This window comes from Pantherophis guttatus, chromosome 16 (genome assembly GCF_059756535.1).
Source record: "Pantherophis guttatus breed Tessera chromosome 16, ASM5975653v1, whole genome shotgun sequence".
Classification (NCBI taxonomy): Eukaryota; Metazoa; Chordata; class Lepidosauria; order Squamata; family Colubridae; genus Pantherophis; species Pantherophis guttatus.
Window position 1 is genome coordinate 11221583 of NC_142078.1, and position 21531 is coordinate 11243113.

Sequence of the window (21531 nt, forward strand, 5' to 3'; positions counted from 1 at the left end):
CATGAACCAGTTGCCAAGTGTCTGAATTTTGATCACGTGGCAAATGAGGGTGCTGGAATGGTTGGTGTGAAAAACGAGTCACTTTTTCCAGTGCCGTCGTAACTCGGAACGGTCACTCAGTGGGCTGCTGTAAGTTGAGGACCATCTGTATGCCATTGGCATGATTTTAATTGTATGTTTGCATTTCGTAAGCCAGTTTGGAGGATGACTGGGAAGGCTAGGATACAAACACTGAAATGTGTGGGATAAATGGATTCTTCCTTGAATGAACCCTAACTGCAAAAAAAGGTTGAAATTGAGTTAGAATAAAAGAATACATTTGATAGGAAGGGGCGTTGTGGGGCGTAGCTATCCCCTAAAGCCCATAAGAGCCTTGGTGGCGCAGCGGACTAAAGTTCTGTTAAAGTAGGACTTAGTAGCATTTAGCTGCCAGCTGCCTGCAATTACTGCGAGTTCAAATCTCACCAGGCTCAACGTTGACTCAGCCTTCCATCCTTTCGAGGTAGGTAAAATGAGGACCCGGATTATGGGGGCAATAAACTGACTGTATTAAAAAAAAAAAAAAAGAACACCACTTTGGGGGGGGGGCGAAAGCCCTACTAAGCAGGTATATACAAAAGTATGAAGGCTATTGCTTAATTCATTGTAAGCCGCCCTGAGTCTCCGGAGAAGGGCGGCATATAAATCGAATCAATAAAATAAATAAATATTTTTTTACGATGTATAATTCTAAAGATTTTCAACTGGCCAGGCCAGGAGATGTTGATCGAAGAAACAGAAGCAGCATTCTTGTGTGAAATAGTTCACTTATTTTACTGCTAATGGGGAAACTCCATGGCGATGCTATGGAGATATATAACTCGTGCAGCCACATGGATAGATGGAGAAAGACCCACCCACCTCCCCCATGGAAGTGAGGAACTCAACGCACAGCAGGTTTCAACTTGTCTTGGTCCTGAAAGGAGCTTCAGGTGACGATCTGGGGAGATTTTATGAAGGGTCGGCAGCTGCTATTCTCGGTAAAAGCTCCTTAATGCTTTGAGGAAGACGACGGTACGCAAATTTGAGCCTTTGCTTGGTGAGAAGTCGGCCAAGATGAAATGTAAGTGGTCCTGTCTTGCTTTCATTGTGGGGTGTATATATGGATTAACTCAGAGGTGAATCATTTTACAAGAAGAGTCCTCCATTCTTCTAACTGCAATAAAATACCTTATGCCACCAGACTCCAAATTTTGGGCTTAGGCAACTTAGAACTACGCCGACTTCGGTCTGACCTAAGCATAGTACATAAAATTATCTGCCACAATGTCCTTCCTGTCAACGACTACTTCAGCTTCGACCACAACAATACATGAGCAAATAATAGATACAAACTCAAGGTAAACTGTTCCAAACTCGATTGCAGAAAATACGACTTCAGCAACAGAGTGGTCAATGCCTGGAATGCACTACCTGACTGTAGTTTCTTCCCCAAATCCCCAAAACTTTACCCTTAGACTGTCTACTGTTGACTTACCCCATTCCTAAGAGGTCTGTAAAGGGTGTGCATAAGTGCACCAGCGTGCCTACCGTCCCTGTCCTAATATTCCTTTTTACTTACTTACTTTTATCTCTATTTTGAAGGAGGAAAATGAAAAACTGCTAGGAACAAAGGAATATTGTTTGGGGGCAGAGATGCGGTTGGCTAAACTATTCGATGCCTACTCTTTGAGAAGAGAATTCAGGTGGCTCAACAAAAGCATCTCAAGCATCTCAAGTAAAACGGAAAACGTTTTAACATTAATAAGGCGTTCCTGCAATTAAACAAAGGCCTTTTCTATTTTACAAGACCTAGGAGGCTTTTCAAAAGCATTGCTTTTAATCCCAAATGACCAGATGCATGGTTGATCACTTCTATATCGGTGCCATCTGTTGAGCTAAACATTGTTTAGCTATCATTGTGTTCGGACACCGTCCAGCTTCTCCTTGTTTTCTTAGGGATCCTTGGATTCGCTTTCCTTTGGACATCCGTCGGGCTTTCTAGGTTGCAGTGTGTCCTGGAGAAAGAATATTTCTGCTCGTCCATCCCAAATGGTGAGAGACCTCTTCCAAAGATGGGGTTGGGATGGAATACTCACCAGTGTTTGCAAGCAACATCAATTGCTTATAAAATGGCCTTGGGGGGAGGGGGGGAAAGCCCATTGAATATTTCAGCAGCTGCCAAAAAAAAGAGCCTTGGTAGTACAGGGGTTTAAGGCACCCTGTTATTAAGCTGGTTATTAAGACCAGCTGCCTGCAATTACTGCAGGGTTCGAATCTCGCCAAGGCTCAAGGTTGACTCAGCCTTCCATCCTTTCTAAGGTAGGTAAATTGAGGACCCAGTTGTGGGGGCAATAAGCTGACTTTGTATAAATATACAAAAGGATGAAGGCTATTGCTTAACGCATTGTAAGCTGCCCTGAGTCTCCGGAGAAGGGCGGCATATCAATCAAATTAAAAAAAAAAAAGCCAACCCAGTCCTAGGCTGCATAAACAGAGGGATAGAATCAAGATCACGTCAAGTGTTAATACCATTTTATAATGTATTGGTAAGGCCACACTTGGAATCCTGCATTCAGTTTTGGTCGCCACGATGTAAAAAAGATGTGGAGACTCTAGAAAGAGTGCAGAGAAGAGCAACAAAGTTGATTAGGGGACTGGAAGCTAAAACATACGAAGAACGGTTGCAGGAACTGGGTCTGGCTAGTCTAGTGAAGAGAAGGACCAGGGGAGATATGATAGCAGTCTTCCAATATCTGAGGGGCTGCCACAAGGAAGAGGGAGCCAAGCTATTCTCCGGGTAGAACAAGAAACAATGGGTGGAAACTATTTTGAGATATTAGATTTTTAATTGTTTAATGGGTTTTAGTCGTAAGGTTCTTAAATTTTTGGCCAAAGGGTATAATTCTTTTAAATTTTTAAATTTTGTATTGGATGTTTTTTACTTGGCTGTGCACCGCCCTGAGTCCACTAGGAGAAGGGCGGTATACTAATTTAAATAAAATAAATAAAAAATAAATAATCAAGGAGAGAAGCAACTTAGAACTAAGGAGAAATTTCCTGACAGTGAGAACAATTAATCCGTGGAACAACTTGCCACCAGAAGTTGTGAATGCTCCAACACTGGAAGTTTTTAAGAAGATGTTGGATAACCATTTGTCTGAAGTGGTGTAAGATTTCCTGCCTAAGCAGGGGGGTGGACCAGAAGACCTCCAAGGTGCCTTCCAACTCTGTTATTCTGTTACTATTTCTATTCCAGACTTCCCTGCAGGCCTCACATCCATTCTCTTTGTGGTAACCAATCTGGGCGTTCTCAACTCCACCGTCTTCAAGAGTCCAACGTTGTCATCCGTCACCAGCCTCGCTTTAGCAAACAGTGGCATCCGCAGCATCGAAGCCGGCGCATTTCATGCTTTCCGAGGCCTCACCAAACTTAGCCTCTTTCAGAACAGTCTAACTTACGTGACAGCATCTTGGCTTTCCAAACCAGGCTTACTCGAGAACTTCACGTTGGCCCAGAACCTCATGACCAAAATCGGACCCGAGACATTCTCTGGTTTCTCCAACCTTACCACTCTGAATGTAGCCGGCAATAAGATCTACGAAATCGCCAGTCAGAGTTTCAGAAGCTTATCCAAGCTGATGTTCCTTGATCTTTCCGGTAATAATTTAACCGGCTTAACGAGAAATGCGTTCGATGGGATGAGAAGGCTGCCGGTGATGAAACTCGGCGGAAACCCATGGAACTGTTTCTGTGAACATCAGGATTCTGTATTATTTCTTCAAGGTACGGCACTGGAAAAAATGTCTGCTTTTTTTAATAAGGGAAAAAAAATCCGAGATGATAGAATAAACTACTGATTTATCGCACACACACACCCCAATCCAGATACTGTTTTATGTTCCACTGAAAGAGTGCTGTTAGGTTTCATGAACCATCCCAAAGATGCTTTTTCTTTTTTTTTTTTATTGAAAAAGTTTTTCAAATACAAATTCCCCCCCCTTTTTTTCCCCCTCCTCCCTAACCCCCCTCCCCCTCCCCTCCCCCTGTGGCTTCTTCAAAATAAAACCCAAATTCATAACAGATTATATAATACTTTACCATCCCCTTAGTCCATCCCCCATATGCTGACCCTTTCTAATAATATTATTATTTTATTTATTATTTATTATTATTATTAAAGATGCTTTTTCAAAAGGCAACTGGACTTTTATTTTTTCTTGAAGACGTTTCGCTTCTCCTCTGAGAAGCTTCTTCAGTTCTGACTGAGTGAAGTGAACTGAAGAAGCTTCTCGGAGGAGAAGCGAAACGTCTTCAAGAAAAAATAAAAGTCCAGTTGCCTTTTGAAAAAGCACCTTTGGGACAACCATGACCTGAGAATTTCCATAGACGTTTCATGAACCAGATGTAGGAGAAGAGAGAGGGTCAAAGGGTAGGAGTCAAGAGAGGAATTACCGGGAATCATTACATTGTCATAAATGGTCTTAAATCCAACCTGTCTTGAATTCTATTAACTCTTATCTAGCACAGATTTAGTGCTGAAGGTTAGTTGATTAGATTCTTGTATATAAGTTTGAGCAATAAATCTTAACTGGAACTCAACGTGTGAACCTGTTCCTTCATGCCTGATACCACGGCTGCTTTCAGCCTACTGGGTGAGCCCTGCCAATGGTGGTTTGTTTAGCAAACCACGGGATTAGTCCACTGTGCAAACTCAGCTAATGTATCACGGTCTTCAACAACCTACAGTAGTGGCCAAAATTGTGGAAACCTTTTGGGGAAAAGTATATTTTCTAAAACTAGCTAATAACACCACTTTTTTTTTTTTGGAGTAATACCATAAAATTATATATCAATGGAAAGATAATTTAATCAAGAATGTAATGCAATAACTTTTAGGAAGGATTTGCTATTAGAATAGCAATTACAGTATAAAGAAGAACAGTGAAACATGTAGAAAAAAAATGAGATATGCAAAAATGATCACCACGTCAGTTAATACTTTGTTGGGTAACCTTTAGCATGAATTACGGCCTTACGGCGTCTTCCCATAGAGTGAACCAAGTCTTTTAGTTCTGCAGCTGTTATCATATGAAACCAAGATGGAATGATGGCTTCTATTAACTGGGTTTCATTGCTGGGTCGCTTCTGACTCACAAGTTTCTTTCGTCGGCTCCATATATTTCCAATTGGGTTAAGAAGATCTGGGCTATTCCCAGGCCATTCCAGCAGTGGAATAGGATTATCTTGAAACTCCAAAAAAAAATCTTTTCCCAAAAGGTTTCCACAATTTTGGCCACTGCTGTAATGCCCTGATTTTGGGATGCTGTTGTTGTTTCTTCCTTACAGAGCTGTACAACATGTCACTGCTGCAGGATGCTACTTCTGTCGTATGTCACAGCCCACCAAGCATGAAAGGGATCCAAGTCTGGAACATCTCCAACTTCAACTGCACACCAGAATCCCCGTCGACGACTTTGGGAAACGGCTTCTATCAAATTGGACTACCAGTTTTGCTGGCTTGTTTAGGTACCGTTCCGTATTCCTGTTACGAGTTTCCAACTATTCTCGATGCAACTTTACGGTAGGAAGTGAAAGTGTTGACTAGGGCTGAGAAGAAGACCCAGCATCAAGTCCATTTGGCCAAGGTAAATTATTGGGTCTGAGACAGCGGTGAAATCCACTTAACTTCGCTACCGGTTCGGGAACAAGAGCGCGCGGGAGCGGACTATGCACGTGCCTCTTCTGCACATGTGCAGATGGTAAAAAAAAGGGATGTAATGACATCCTAGTGGGTGGGCGGAGCCTCTTGCCGCTGGCGCTACCAGTTCGGCAAGCCGGATAGAACCGTGGGGGAATTCACTGCTGGTCTGAGGGGTCCTTGGTGCTCTCTGAGCTTGGTTGTTTTCTTGCAGACATTTCATGACCCAGCTAGGTAACATCATCAGTGCTAGAAGGAAGTAGGGTTTGTGAGAGGAGGAGGAGGAGGAGGAGGAGGAGGAGGAGGAGGAGGAGGACGAGGAGGAGGAGGACGAGGAGGAGATTGTGGGGTCCTTGGTGCTCTCTGAGCTTGGTTGTTTTCTTGCAGACATTTCATGACCCAGCTAGGTAATATCATCAGTGCTAGAAGGAAGTAGGGTTTGTGAGAGGAGGAGGAGGAGGAGGAGGAGGAGGAGGAGGAGGAGGAGGAGGAGGAGGAGGAGAAGATTGTGGGGTCCTTGGTGCTCTCTGAGCTTGGTTGTTTTCTTGCAGACATTTCATGACCCAGCTAGGTAATATCATCAGTGCTAGAAGGGAATAGGGTTTGTGAGAGAAGGAGGAGGAGGAGGAGGAGGAGGAGGAGGAGGAGGAGGAGGAGGAGGAGGAGGAGGAGGAGAAGATTGTGGGGTCCTTGGTGCTCTCTGAGCTTGGTTGTTTTCTTGCAGACATTTCATGACCCAGCTAGGTAATATCATCAGTGCTAGAAGGGAATAGGGTTTGTGAGAGAAGGAGGAGGAGGAGCAGCAGGAGGAGGAGATTTTGGGGTCCTTGGTGATCTCTGAGGTTGCTTGTTTTCTTGCAGACATTTCATGACCCAGCTAGGTAACATCATCAGTGCTAGAAGGGAGTAGGGTTTGTGAGAAGAGGAGGAGGAGGAGGAGGAGGAGGAGGAGGAGGAGGAGGAGGAGGACGAGGACGAGGACGAGGAGAAGGAGGAGGACGAGGACGAGGACGAGGACAAGGACGAGGAGGAGGAGATTGTGGGGTCCTTGGTGCTCTCTGAGCTTGGTTGTTTTCTTGCAGACATTTCATGACCCAGCTAGGTAATATCATCAGTGCTAGAAGGGAATAGGGTTTGTGAGAGAAGGAGGAGGAGGAGCAGCAGGAGGAGGAGATTTTGGGGTCCTTGGTGATCTCTGAGGTTGCTTGTTTTCTTGCAGACATTTCATGACCCAGCTAGGTAACATCATCAGTGCTAGAACGGAGTAGGGTTTGTGAGAAGAGGAGGAGGAGGAGGAGGAGGAGGAGGAGGAGGAGGAGGAGGACGAGGAGGAGGAGGACGAGGAGAAGGACGAGGACGAGGAGGAGGAGATTGTGGGGTCCTTGGTGCTCTCTGAGCTTGGTTGTTTTCTTGCAGACATTTCATGACCCAAACTAGATAACATCATCAGTGGTAGTCCTAGTACTGATGATGTTACCTAGTTGTTGAATGCCAGGGAAATCAGGCAGTTCGAGCAGTTCAAATGAGTATAAAGATTTATTGCATGCTTAAGCTGTGTACAAGACTCTGACCAACTGGCAGCCAAGGGGAATGAGCGGGAGATAAGAGAGGCATTCAAGGTGGGCTGAATTTAGCTCTCTTGTGGATGTGACCTGTGATTTATGACTCAATCTGGTCACCTCCTACACTAGTTTGGGTAATTAAAATGTCCGCAAAAAAAACAACAACAACCCCACAACCAAGCTCAGAGAGGTCCCCTCATTTCAACCCTGAGCTACAAATATTCTCCTTTATTGGTATCATTAAGTCTGTTGTACCAACGTAGAACAAAGTATTAGAAATGTTCTAGCAGCTAAAGGAGATATATTTCTTTCTAATACGTTTTCCTTGGATATCTACCCAATGCCGTTCTATTTTGCACTACAGCTGCTTTGGATTTTTGCTTTCACCATTTCTAAAACTCGTCCATGTACCTTAGGCGCTTGATCAGAATTATGTCTCTTCCTGCTTCAAATTTTTGCCACTGAATGCTTCATTTCAAAATGGGTATATGATTTATTTTTGGAGTTAATTATCTTTCCTTCCTTTTTTTTTTTTTTTTTTGACAGTATTTATTTCCTTCCTCTTCCTGCTGTTTGGGATATGGATGGTGAGATACGCCAGCAAACGCATCCAGCCAAGCCAGGAGGCCCTGGAACCGTCGCCCACTCCGGAACCCAAGACTCAGATTGATTCTGTAGAACGTCAATTCGCGGCTAGAGAGAATGAAAACCAAGAGAGGACGACAGCTTCGGGAAACAGAAGGTTGAAAATCCGTGCCAGGTCTGCCTCAGCCATTTTACTGAGAGAAGAATTCTACCGAAGGCAAGAAAAGTCTACAGGTGCAGACCAAGAACAACCAATAATGCCTTTCTGGTCCCAGAGTGACAAAATGCAGATTGAAAATGAGGATTTGCATCCTTTTTCAGGAATGTGGAATTATCAGAAGCTGGAGGAGCCCTGTGAAGTAGAGTCTCGGAGCCACATCAAGGCAAACCCAGTCGTGATGGAAGTATGTCGAGATACTTCCGAGACTCATGTTTCTTCTGAAGCCTCAGACCGAATAATCCAAAATAATGGAGATTCTACCCTTCTTGAAAAGGAAAATATAGTTCCTCCTGAACCTTTCCTGTATTTAAGTGTGACTACAGCCCCTGAAGAACAGACTGAGGTCAAACCCCAAGAGGAGGTGACTTCAAAGGATGAGGGTCATGTGTTGAGGCGTTCGTTGACATGGCCTTTTGAAAGGAAGGTTGGGGGTCAAGGATCCGATGGGTTGAGTGTCAGGGAATCATTCACAGCACAGTTCTTACTCTCCCCTCTTCACCGTGGCGAGGTGTTGAAAGTGGAGAAACCAACATTTGATCAAGAGTGGCTACATCTATCTCCCAGGAAGGGAGATCTTTGGGGCTTTGATGGCCATCAAGAGGACGAACACAAAGATGAGTTAACCAATGAAACAGAGCCTCCACTTTATAAAGAATCCAATCCAGAAACTAGAGATGCAGGCAAGATGGAATTGGACAAAAAACTACAACCTCTACATGATTTACATAGATCTCAGAGCAAGACTAGCCAAGTCAACAATGATAGGAGGAAGGTAGACTTCGAAGGAAGACCAGCCAACTTTTCAGAGCTTGCTCTTCAGAAAGCAGTTCTTCCAGGGTGTACGCAGACTGTTCAGACTGATATCAGAGCACCCAAGCTATCCACAGGGCTAAAAACCAAACAATTTTCAAAGCCGGTGTCTTCTCAGTCCAGAAACCTCCAGAAAGCCAACACATCCCCACAGTCAAGAATGACGTTCGCCAGTTCTTCGTATGAAGATGACGCTGCATCGCCCACAAACGAGTCTAAGTACATCAACCTGCTGCATGAAGTGGTGGAGAATCGGGGCCGGTGGACACGAGAGCGATGGAAACTGACCCACCAGAGCTGTGCTTTTCTCCAGCCACCCACCAAATCCATGTAGGTCTCTGTGGCCTTCAACCCAACACTCCAAAATTGAGACGACCCAGAGGACTGACTCTTCTGGTCCTGAGTAGAACACCAACTTCCTTTGACGTTCCACGAGATCAAAAGACAAGACTTGGGAAGGAATCTATACAATGACTCACAATGATGTTCTAGAATACTTTGGGTATGTTCTGAAGCTATCTTCTGGGAGGTGAGGAGGGTGGTGCCGAGCACCCTGATATGCACCTTTGGTGAGAATCCATTGGTCCATCTCTCTCTCTCTCTCTCTCTCTCTGGGAAAAAAAATAATCCACCCCACTGTGCATCTTTTCAAAATTATCCTGAGAATGGAAACTCAAAGGGAGGTTAGCCTTCCCTCAACTTGGCACTTCAGGGGAAGTCTCAATTCTTCCCAGCTGTTGGGCCAATGATATGAAGTCCCAAAGCCGCTTCACCAGGTTGGGAAGGCTGCCATAAGGACAAATAATTAAAATATGCTGCATTAGTGAATTTTAGGATGATTGTTTATCCAGTTTGCTAATTGCAGTGGGAACTTATTGGAGGGGGGGGGAAGATGGAACAAGCTTTTCCTTGTTTTTATGTGTGTTGTGATTCAATACACACATACACAATATTGAGGGTGAAGGTTCGTTCTCCGAGCTCCACAAAACCTGGACAAAGAACCTTCAGCCTTCATCCTACACCTGAGCCGCAGATATTCACCGCTATTGCAACAAAAACACAATTGTCAGCTTTGGAAAGCATATTGTTGGCCCTCTTTCGAAGCTCATAGCAGCCTTGGTGAAATTCAAATGATAAAAGTTGGTAGGTAATTTGATTTTGTTTGATAAGTGACTTGGGTTGCGGTTCAGGGTAATTGAGGACGTCTTGTTCACCAAAATCCACTTTGCAGATTTTTTTTTTTTTTAATAATACGGACCGATTCTCTGTCCTCGTTGTGATGCTGGCGATCTGAAATTTGCTTTGCAGTGAACTCAGGCAACGAGCTAATTCATCTTTGTATTGATCGAGGGAATATGTTTTATGAGGAAAGGTCCCTGATCCCTTCCGTTTGCATGTTTCTGTAACGCAGACGTGGAATGTTCAAAGTGTTTAATCTATTTTGAAATCTCTGCAAGACCACAGCTCTTTCGGCTGAATAAAAATAGCAAAGGATGCATAATGTAAACTGGCTGGATTTGAATTCCTTGCTCAGATATTTTTAAAAACTTGGGGACGGGGTGTGTGTTTCTTTTTCTCTTGTCAACTCACCTCACCCTAAAATAAAATAACGGCCATCCAATTTATCCCGTACACAGTTTATACACAGTATAGGATTCTTGTATCCTTTAGTCCAGTGATGGCAAACGTCTGTGGCACTGAGGGCCAAAACTGGAGTGTATGCTGGAGTGCTGGAACCCGGAAGAGAGCAGCTGGACAATGTGCATGTGCACAGCAGCCAACTGCTCTTCCGGGTTCCGTCGTGCACATGTGTGCTGGCCAGATGATCTGGATACATGTGCACCGGACAGCTGCTCTCTTCCGGGTTCTGGCATGCACATGTGCGCCGGCCAGCTGGTCTTGGCGTGAAGACCAGCTGGGAGGTGCACATGTGTGCCACCTCTGGCATGCGTTCACCATCACGGCTTTAGTCCATTGGGGGTACTAAATTTATGCTGAGTGAGTCACTTAAGCTACCAGCTACCAGCCCTGGACGACATCTTTGAATCTCGCTGTTTGAGAAAGTTGCATAACATTCTCAGAGACTCTTCCCATCCTGCTTACAATCTTTTTGGACTGTTGCCTTCCAATAGAAGAGACAGAACAATTAAAACTCGCACCATATGTCTTCTGAATAGTTTTAATCCCAGAGCTATAATTGCACTCAACAATGAACTAAAGGGCCACCATCAGTGGGCTGTTAGACACATTACTTGGTCTGTTGTGAGGATGTTTGGGTGGTTTAGGGGTGGGGAAGTTGTGGTGGGTGGGAGTGGGTTTGGGGATTGTTATGTGTGTTGGGCCTGGTCTTTGGGTGTTAAGTGAATTTCGTTGTATGGGTATACTGTTACGTACAATGACAATAAAGTTATTATGATTACTATTATTAAGTAACTGTATGGGTAACTCAACAAAGGTCTTTCAATTCAAGAGGTGTGATTTTTTTTAAAAAAAATGTTGGGTTTAGGGTGCGGTGTGAACTTAGGCACTGTGGTTTATTCAGTAAACCACAGTTCCTAAATTCACACTGCACTATAAACCCAACGTTCAGTCAACCACAGTTTGCCAAACCACAGTACAAGCAAAAACAGGTTCTTCCAAGTCCTCCTTTAATCCCACGGAATTCAGTGTCTCTTCTCTAAAACAAGCTCTGTGGTCTTTTAAGCATTTATTCAGCAAAACATTCAGCTCTACTGCTCTCTTCCTCGGGGTGAGTAAGCCACCGACAAGAAGAAAGAGTTGGACAATTAAGAGCTGTCCTTGATCCGGCAAACCCAATCTCCCTTCATGGATGTGGTCAAGAGAACGCTACAAAGGAATGGTAAGTGGGACATCCTTATTTGTTGCATTCTTGTCTGGGGATCTTGGGAAACAGGGAGCTGATAACCATTCCAAGGGAGATGGTGGCCTTTCTTGTGCTTGAATTTGGCAGGTATCGCAGGATTTGTGGCTCTGTTGTTCCTTGATTTAAGGAACGTTCTTCCTTGCCCTCCCATCTGCCAACTGTGCTCCACAGATACAGTCGAATGTGAGGATGTGTCTTCACTCCAAGAGGGTGAGCATCTTCAGTGCTTCTAAGCTGTTCCTTTCTCCTCCTGTTGTTTCCATCAACAGATAACTTACAGGCTATTCTCATGCCATGGTGGTGGTACGTATGCAAGAGTTTTTGGTTAACAACATTTGGGAATGGACTTCTAAGCCCAGTTAAACATGTGGAAGCAACAGTTTGAACTCGCTTCCCTCGCTAAACTCATTTACTGTTGATTAACAGAATGGGACGCGGTGGCTCAGTGGCTAAGATGCTGAGCTTGTTGATTGAAAGGTCGGCAGTTCAACGGTTCAAATCCCTAGTGCTGCGTAACAGGGTGAGCTCCCGTTCCTTGGCCCAGCTTCTGCCAACCTAGCAGTCCGAAAGCACGTAAAAAATGCAAGTAGGAAAATAGGGACCACCTTTGTTGGGAAGGTCACAGCGTTCCGTGCGCCTTTGGCATTGAGTCATGCCGGCCACATGACCATGGAGACATCTTCGGACAGTGCTGGCTCTTTGGTTTAGAAACAGAGATGAGCACCGCCCCCTAGAGTCAGGAATGACTAGCACATATGTGCGAGGGGGATTTTTACCTTTAACAGAATGACAGAGTTGAAAGATCTCCTAGTCCATTGTTCTCACTTTCAGGAAATTTCTTCTTAGTTCTAGGTTGGTTCTCTCCTTGATTAATTTCCATCCGTTGCTTCTTGTCCTGCCTGATAAGTTTCCCTACAGTTTTATGAAGGTCTGCTTTGCAAATGTTTATCCACTTGGGAAATGCAATGATCGCAAGAGAATGAGCACAAGTTATGCACGTGCACAATCAAAAATCCCCCCCTCTAATGTAGTGTATTTTATTGATTGGTTAAAAAAAAAAGCAAATTAAACCAGTTTTCCAGAATCATCACAATGGCTGGAATTATGGTGATTCTGGAAGACTGGTTTAATCCAGGAGTTCCCAAACTTGACAACTGTTTAGATGGGTGAACTTCAACTGTCAGAATTGGCTGGGGAATTCTGGCAGTCGAAGTCCACATGCCTTAAAGTTGCCAAGACTGGGAACCCTGGTTTAATCAGTCTTTTCACCCATTGGAGAAAGGGAACATTCGGAGCAAACCTGGGTTAGAATGCTAGGTTAGTATCTCAGAGTCGGCTCCAAAGTTAGTTCCGTTCAGCGGACACCAGATTTAATCAGTTTGTTGAGGTCTACAATTTTGGCCTGTGCATCCTTGATGCTTTCTTTCGAAATTGTTACTACAAAGGATAACATCAGTCCAGAGTTGGAGACATCTAGTAGGTTCAGTTCACTCTGCTCCCCTTCCAAGCATCTTCATTTTACGTTGCAGGAGGAAGATTCGCAGTCATCTTCTAAACGAGAAGAAGTTGTCTAGAAGTTGAGTCATGGCAACTGGAGTTCTTTTCTTTCTTTGGTTCCAAGCCAAAAAAAGAACAGAAGTCCAAGTCATGGCAACTGGATTGAAACAAACAAACAAACAAAAAAAAAGGGGAAAAAAGTCCATTTGCCATGACTCAACTCTTTGATCTCTCTCCAGGTGTTTTCAGAAATCAAAACATTGATACCCGACATGTTATTTTCATTCTAAGTTTTTCTTTCTGTTCCTTCTTCGATGTTTCCAGTCTTAATAGCTTTGCCAAGTTCCACCCAGCAGATCCTTCTACAGCAAGGGAACCTTAGTGAGATCCCTCCTCTGTCCTTCAGCAATTTCACCAGTCTTTATTTCTTGTCGATCACCGGATTCCTGGTCTCCTCTTTGGCCGACTTCACCTTTTTCACACCTTACGTCAACCCCTTGAAGATTCTGGATCTCAGCAACAACCAGCTGGTCAGTTGTACAATTGAGCCTTTGGCTTTCTCGGGTCTTCTGTATCTTGAAGAGTTGGTTCTAGCCAACAACAGCTTGGACATTTTGAAGGGCACGTGGTTCATGGAGATGCCGAAACTCAAGAAGCTCTCCCTTGCCCTTAACAGAATCACCTACCTTCCCCCAAGGACCTTTGAGAACTTAAACACGCTCGATGAACTGGTGGTCTCCTCCAATATGATTCAGTATCTCCCCATGGATGCTTTTTTGGGCTTGGATTCCTTGACCAAGCTGGACTTGTCAATTAATAAAATCTTCTTTATCAACCAGAAAGCCTTCCAACCTTTGCAAGCACTCCAAGATCTCTTGTTATTCCAGAACAGGTTGACCACTTTACCGACTCTCCCGGATTCCATCAAGTTCCTGGTTCTTCACAGAAATCCCTGGGTTTGTAACTGCCAGTTGATCCAGTCCATGCAATCGGTGGAGGCTAAAATCCAATCGCCTACTGGAGTCACTTGCGAAAGACCCTCCTTTCTTGCAGGACACCAAGTGACCAGCAGCAAGTTTCTGGGGTGTGATCCATCACCTTCCAGCTATTTGTCTTCCCATCTGTTCTCAACCATCGACTTTCCGCCTTTACGATCAGGAACTTTCAAGCTGATTTGTGGTTTGTTAGGTAAGGCATCATTGAAGCGGTCATAAATTCGAGTTACGTGGACCGATCGCAATGTTTTCCATTGTTTAATCCAGGCTGAGAGTAGCCAACCTCTTGACGCTTTGAACTTTCAACTTCCATGATCTGTGGTTAGCGATTAGGGGATGCCACTTAACAGAATAGTAAGTCGGAAGGGACTTTGGGGGTCTTCTAGTCCAACCCCCTGCTCAAGAAGGAGACCCTATACCATTTCAGTTACTTGGAGGACTAGTTCAGAACTAGTTATGTTCTAGATTTCTATACACAGAGAGCCAGCATGATTAGAACACAGTATTGCAGGCTAATTTTTTTTTTTTTAAATTTGATTTATATGCCGCCCTTCTCCGGAGACTCAGGGCGGCTTACAGTGCGTTCAGCAATAGCCTTCATCCTTTTGTATATTTATACAAAGTCAGCTTATTGCCCCCACAAACTGGGTCCTCATTTCACCTACCTTAGAAAGGATGGAAGGCTGAGTCAACCTTGAGCCTTGGAGAGATTCGAACCAGCAGTAAATTGCAGGCAGCTGTGTTAATAACAGGGTGCTTTAAACCACTGTAGTACCAAGGCTCTGCCGACTGCCAGGAGTTCGATCCTGATGGGGCTCAAGGTTGACTCAGCCTTCCATCCTTCTGAGGTCAGTAAAATGAGGACCCAGATTGTTGGGGGCAAGAGGCTGACACTGTAAACTGTTTAGACAGGGCTGTAAAGCACTATGAAGTGGTATATAAGTCTTAAACGCTACTGCTATTAATGGGTAGAGCAGTTTCCCTACTTAGGCTTTTGCCAAAGGTTTTAACCCATCACTGCCATCTTTCTGATTACAAGTAGTCCTTGTTTTGTGACTGGCTCATTGAGTGGCCACCTGCAGGTACAACTTTGCAACCAGTCATCGCGCTTAGGACCTTTGCGGGTCTGAAAAGCAAAGGAAAGCTTAAGTAAGATCATCAAAGGGTAATCCTGGTTTCATTTGGCAACCGCTTCACTTAACAACCAAGTTGCCAGTCCCAAACATGGTTACTAAATGAAGACTACCCTGCACTGGCTGCTCTACCTGAGACTGATGGGAGTGATAACCCAAAGTCTAGGTTCTCCATCTATGTCAGGGTTTGTCAAACTCGATTTCATTGAGGGCCGTGTCAGGGTTGTGTTTGATCTCTGGGGGACCAGGGTGGGTGTGGCTGGGGTGGGCATGGCCAGTTCGACATTACTCATGTTGGGGGCGCCTATGGTGGTCCGAGCGCTCTGCCAGCGAAATCAGGCTCCCGAGCTCCATTTTTGGCTGAGACAGCCTCCTGCAACCCTCTGCCAGTGAAAACAGAACTCAGGAGGGCTGTCCGTGGTTCCCGCGAGCTCCGTTTTTGCTGGTAGAGGCACTGCAGGCCAGTCCTTTGCTGTTTTCAGGGCATCCCTGTGGGCCAGATTTAAGCATCCTGCAGGCCAGATCCGTCCCCTGAGCTTTGATTTTGACACCACTGATCTAGGTTCTCCATTAATCCATGTGTTTAATGTCTCTCGATATAGACATAAAAAGAGCACAATAATTAGCACGTAAGGATTTGCTTTTTCCCCATTTTCACTTTGGTATCCGCAGGTGGCTTTTTCCTTGGTTTCACCGTGAGCCTGTTCTGCTGTTATTGCCTCCCCAAATGTTGTGGCTGCCAATCACCCTTCGCAAACCAGTCAAGGAATACAAAGGCTCTTTCGAGCAGCGGGGTCAAACCTTCCGTGAATCCAGGAGGGAAAACCTCCGGCGGGGATTCCCAGATCCTTTCCGGTCTTCCGGCTGCAGAGAGCTCGGCTTTGGAAGGAGGCCGCTTCGCAAGAGGAACCCTCTGTGGGCCGTTTGTCTCCCCTTCTCAAATTTGCTACGGGGAGCAGGCGAGATTCCAGAGTCCGCTGGTTGCCTATTTATCTGTGGACCCAATGGGTCGAAGCATTGTGGCCTTCTGTGAGAAAGGACACGAAGCAAGATGTCCAGTCTTCGGCCAGCCTGGCTATCCAGCTCTCCAGGACCATACCAACAAGGGGACCGAAGTCTCCAGGGATGGTGGCATCCGAGACCAACGCTGCCCCACATGCATGCAAGGGTTAAGGGGTTCCCGTGTTCCACCTGCCACTATTGATCAGATAGCAAAGATGCAACCAGGTGAGTGAATCAACCACAGTAAGTTGGCTGTGTTGAAATTAGCCATGGTAGGTTGGCCACGGGAAGCTGTGTGATGACCTGCGGCGTGGCACGAAGGCAACACAGCCAGAGAACCGGTATGATTCCCTTTATTGGCACCAACTTTTTCCCCAACATCCCGTTTGCACTCTGGCCTGGGGAAAAGCTCTCCCACAAACCTGCAGCAACTTCTGGCTGCAGATACTCCAGTCCAAATGCTGTAAGCAGAATGACTGCAATCAATCACTCCAGCAGGGCAAGATAAGGAGTCCCAGATGGGAAGAATAATCCCAGCAAGACAAGCTAGGCACACAGTAGCATGGCAGTAATTCAGTGAGGAAGGAATGCCAGGAATGCAGGCCACAACTCTCAACACCAGATTAATTCTGCATTTGTTCCCGACAAACACCCCTCTCAACTGTCTCTCCTTTAAACTCCATCCCCAGGTGTGCCTTGTGAAGGGAATCAGGGCCCTTTCCTTCCTCCTAAGCCATGCAACCCACATCGCTCTCTTCTCCGTTCCGCCCTGCGCTGCCTAGGATGAGGAGGGGGTGGGTCTTGGTCTTCATCTGAACCCCCTCTCCCTTGTTCTACCTCTCCCCTGCTCTGCCCAGCCTGACTTTGCCCTTCCCCAGTTTCCTCCACAGCCAACGGAGCCACTCTCTCACTCTCTGTCAGATGTTTGTCTTCCAGCTCAGATTCAGACTCATGACAGGGGCATGACAAGTTTTCCCATTCCGTACTTTAGAACGTCCTCTGGGGTACTATTAGAGGTTCTTGCTTTTCCAACCACACTATTATTTATTCCAGGCTCAGGAGAGCAAGTAGATCACCAGATGAACAGCCAAACTTGGCATCCTGAGATTCACCTTAGAGACACCCAGCCTTTGCCAGCTCTGGTCCATATAGATTTCCCTGATGGAAGCGCCATGAAGATCGAACACAACAGAGCCGCTTCTCGTATGTCTCCTTCCAAGAGAAACGAGTCTCATGAGAGCAGAAGCTACCCACAGGCTTCTCCCAGTTGCTTGAGGAGAAAGAGGCGCAATCATGGGCATCCCCACCACCAATCCCAAATTGGCTTCGCATCTCCTGAAAGTAATCCGGCTTCTGACTTGAGACACTGGCAAGAAAGTTGGACGGGGAGGAAAGATCCCAGAAGGTCTGATCTTCACCTCACCTTTGCAGACCCGCCCAATAAAAGCCAGAGATGGAAACGTTGCCCTCTACATCCAACCCATGAGGTGACCTCCACTCCTTCTCTTTCTAGCGTGTCCAGCCAACCAGAAGCAAACAGGTTCCATCACTTGAACGAACCTTGTCCCAGATGGTCCTCGGTTCCTCATTGTCCTGGGAAAAGAACACGAGCATCTCAGGAGTTTGAGAAAGCTCAACAAGCTGGAGAAATGTTTCTCAGCCATAGGAGGTCTAGGAGCAGACGAGAAGACCCAAGGTGCCTTATCAGAAAGGAATCCACCCTGAGCAGGATCTGGAAATGCCAAAACTGTGGTTGCGAAGGCTCTGCCCCTTGTTCTGTGAATCCAAGGAGATATGCTCAACCAGGCGTTGATCCAAGGAGGACATTTCTAGATGCCAGTACTCAATGGTCCTCTACCGATGCAGTCCGCCTTAAAGGTAACATACCAACTGTGTTTGTCTATGGAGATCCTCAGTCATCCAGGTCATGGTTGTCCCAAAAGTGCTTTTTCAAGAGTCAGCTGGACTTTCTGGTTTTTCTGTGAAGACATTTCGCTTCTCATCAGAGAAGCTTCTTCAGCTCTGACAGAATAGTGGGGAATGGAAGGATTTATATTCCTTGCAGACAGCTGGTCATTTGCATCCTTTTAGAGGTTACTTGGAGGTTTATCTGGGGTGATCCTGAGGACACAAAACCTCCAAGTGGCCTCAATGACTCTCTAAAAGGATGCAAATGACCAGCTCTCCGCAAGGAGTATAAATCCTTCCATTCCCCACCATCCACTCAGAGCTGAAGAAGCTTCTTGGATGAGAAGCGAAACGTCTTCAAAACAAAAAAAACCAGAAAGTCCAATTGCTTCTTGAAAAAAAGCACCTTTGGGACAACCAGCTGTGTTCCAACAACACAAATAACCTACTTACCAGTTTACTCCATTTTAGCTCACAAAATACATACGAGCCCAGATAGGCTGGGTAGCCTAATACAGGTAGCCCCTGCCTTAAAGTTACGATGACATCCTCTTGATCCCATCCTCTCAGTTTTTTTAATCGAATTTCGGTTTTAATTGGGTTGCTTTAAATTCGGGCCAAAATTATTTAATTGTTTTTTTAAATGTTTTTAACTTTTATATGCTGTGTTTTATCCTGGCTGTACACCGCCCTGAGTCCCGCAGGAGAAGGGCGGTACAGAAATATAATAAAATAAATAAATAAATAAATAAAAAATGTGACTTATGGCCGTTTTTCAGTTATCAGCTTTGCAGTAGCCCCAAAATCATTTGATCAAAATTCAGGTGCCTGAGCCCAAAATTTCTGTTGCTAAGTGAGGCGGTTGTTAAGTGATTCCCCCCCCATTTCATGCCACAGTTGTTAAGTGAATCACTGCAGTGAACCTGGTTTTCCCATTGGCTTTGCTTGTCAAAAGATCATAATAAGGGATTACGTGACCCCCGTCATAAATATGAACTCGTTGCCCAGCCTCTGAATTTTGATCACGGGGATTCTGCAACTGTCATTAAGTGTGAAAAACGATCCTAAGTTGCTTTTCCCAGTGACGTCGTAACTTTGAACGGTCATTAAATGAAACAAGCTTAGGACTATCCCTGTATTTGATAAAATGAGACCTGCGATGTGACTCCATTCCACATTTTCCGTAATATTTTTTTCCCTCTTTGTTCTACGTGAACAAAGAAGGGAAAAAATAATACCTCAGATGGTTATCATTAGAATCGAAAGCCATTTTTTAAAGCCGTAAAACTACAATTCCCAACTGGCGCGGTCAATTAAGGCCAAAGGTGATAAAAGAAACATCAAATGTGGGATCCTAGGGCTGGAGGGGACCTCAGAGGTCTTCTAGTCCAAGTCCCAGTTCAAAACAGGAGGCCGTGATGGGTTTGATGAGGATGACCGCTTGAGTCATCAACACGAACTAATGGAAGGAAAGATCTTCACCCTGTTCTGACCTAGGCTCCCTTAAAAAGCAGGAAGCAGGAATTGGTCCCGGCAAAACCTCTTTTATTTACACGACTGTGAATTACTTTCATTCACAGTCAGCAAGGCTTGCCCAAATAGTTTTTCAAAGGAATATTTATCAACACAGACCTTATCTCGCTTGGCAAGCTGCCACGTAACTTGTTTCCAAATGCAGAGTAAGGCCAAACTTGGCACAGAGTCTCTTAGAGTCACGAACAGAACTTTACACTCTTGAAACGACCGACCGAACGAATTGTTTCCTGCAAAAGCCCCCTCCCCGTTCGCTTCTCTTTTGTTTCCTATGGAAGGGGCCAATCATCTCCAAGGTGTGGCTTTACTCCCAAGTCGACCCTGCTTTCTGAGTTGTTCTTGTCCTCTGGCAGCTCTGCATGCGCACACTGGGAACAGGCTCCAGCTGTTCCTCGACCTCGCTGCTGTCTACCTTCTTCTCTGCCTCTGATGCAGAGCCCTCGTCCAAGATTTCCCCAGCCCCCAGAACTGGCCCATGTTCCCCCCCAGCCTCCTCACTGTCTGACTCCGCTGGCCACCGCTGGTCCACAACACACCCCTCAAATAGCATCCATTCTTCTTGAACTAGGGTAGGGCCAAAGCAACCATCTTAATGGGTTTTCCCCTCTTGATTTTGCAGAACATGAATTTGCCCTAACTTTTCTGGGCGCTCCACACAATATCGCGAAGACGCGGTCAGAAGAACGCTGGTTAGCGGCTTGTTTCCCAAACTTCCAGCCCAGCTCTGTCCGAGCCCATGGTCCAGGTGAAATAGATTCCATCTACGAGTATCCTTCTCCGTTGCTCAGCACAACCGCCTTCCACCCGCCCTCCGTGTTCGTTGAGGGTCCCATGACGGAGTCAATACGGAAGTGTCAGGACCACTCGACGGATTTCCTTAAGGTCCCAGACACCGAACCTACGTCTCTCGCAGATCCTTTGGCAGACCGATGGCCTCCAGAGAAGAAAGCGTTCAGAAGCTTGGGTGAAGAAGTCCAACGTTCAGAAGAAGAAATTCTGTCGGAGGCCATTGCATTGGACGGTGAGAAGCCTTCGGAGGACAGTGAAGGAGATCCAGTGACTCCATCCCCCGTTGTCAGTGGCTTCTCTTTCAGAATGGACGCAAATCCATCTTTGCAGGAGCTGCCTGTCTCCATCAGGGGCTGTAGTCAAGTCACCTTTTCGGCCATCCCAGAAGATACCAATCCAAAGACTCGCAGCATCATGACCCTTTGCCCTTTGGTTCACAAGATGTTCCAGATTGATTTTCCCCTTCCAGCCGAGGAGGAGGAGGAAGCCAAACCATTTCAAGGTGAAGAATGAGGTGGATAACGCACCCAACCAACAGAACGTATCATTCTATCGTTGACTCATTCCCCACTCTGTTTTGTATTTCGGCTTGAATAAAGGTTTGGTTGAAGATCGGAAAACTGTAACTTCTTCTGTGATTGGAAAGACAGAGGCCTTAAACATTTACAGACTTATGACCTCAGCTGAGCCCTAAATTTCTGCTGCTAATACTATAGGAAAAAAAAAATAGGCAAAATATATAGCAGTGGCCAAAATTGTGGAAGCCTTTTGGGAAAAGTGTATTTTTGAGGTTTGATGGCTAATAACACCACTTTTTTTTTTTTTTGGGAGTTTCAAGATAATCCTATTCCACTGCTGGAATGGCCTGGGAATAGCCCAGACCTTCACCCAAT

At 45.4% G+C, this 21531-nt stretch overlaps 2 protein-coding genes across 2 annotated transcripts; both read left to right on the forward strand.

The window, feature by feature from the left end:
• The first annotated feature begins 969 nt into the window (after nt 1–969).
• Nucleotides 970–10404, forward strand: LOC132712668 (uncharacterized). The gene is made up of 5 exons (XM_060695058.2): nt 970–1102; nt 1978–2073; nt 3278–3805; nt 5369–5548; nt 7829–10404. Exons 1-5 carry the CDS (start codon nt 1096–1098, stop codon nt 9229–9231), a joined length of 2214 nt encoding a protein of 737 aa, XP_060551041.2. The 5' UTR covers nt 970–1095; the 3' UTR covers nt 9232–10404.
• Nucleotides 10405–11583: 1179 nt separating this feature from the next.
• Nucleotides 11584–21258, forward strand: LOC117670266 (uncharacterized). The gene is made up of 6 exons (XM_034425313.3): nt 11584–11757; nt 11869–11991; nt 13603–14466; nt 16079–16633; nt 17462–18286; nt 20469–21258. The coding sequence occupies exons 1-6, from the start codon at nt 11724–11726 to the stop codon at nt 21149–21151; spliced, it is 3084 nt and encodes a 1027-aa protein (XP_034281204.2). The 5' UTR covers nt 11584–11723; the 3' UTR covers nt 21152–21258.
• Nucleotides 21259–21531: the final 273 nt, after the last annotated feature.

What these genes read in the sequence shown, in the direction of transcription:
- LOC117670266 (XM_034425313.3), top strand. Translation starts at nt 11,724, where the DNA reads ATGGATGTGGTCAAGAGAACGCTACAAAGGAATG. An exon ending in TGTGTCTTCACTCCAAGAGG is followed by an intron (nt 11,992 to 13,602) that starts GTGAGCATCTTC and finishes CGATGTTTCCAG; the next exon opens with TCTTAATAGCTTTGCCAAGT. An exon ending in GCTGATTTGTGGTTTGTTAG is followed by an intron (nt 14,467 to 16,078) that starts GTAAGGCATCAT and finishes TGGTATCCGCAG; the next exon opens with GTGGCTTTTTCCTTGGTTTC.
- LOC132712668 (XM_060695058.2), top strand. An exon ending in CTGCTCGTCCATCCCAAATG is followed by an intron (nt 2,074 to 3,277) that starts GTGAGAGACCTC and finishes TTTCTATTCCAG; the next exon opens with ACTTCCCTGCAGGCCTCACA. An exon ending in AGTTTTGCTGGCTTGTTTAG is followed by an intron (nt 5,549 to 7,828) that starts GTACCGTTCCGT and finishes TTTTTTTGACAG; the next exon opens with TATTTATTTCCTTCCTCTTC.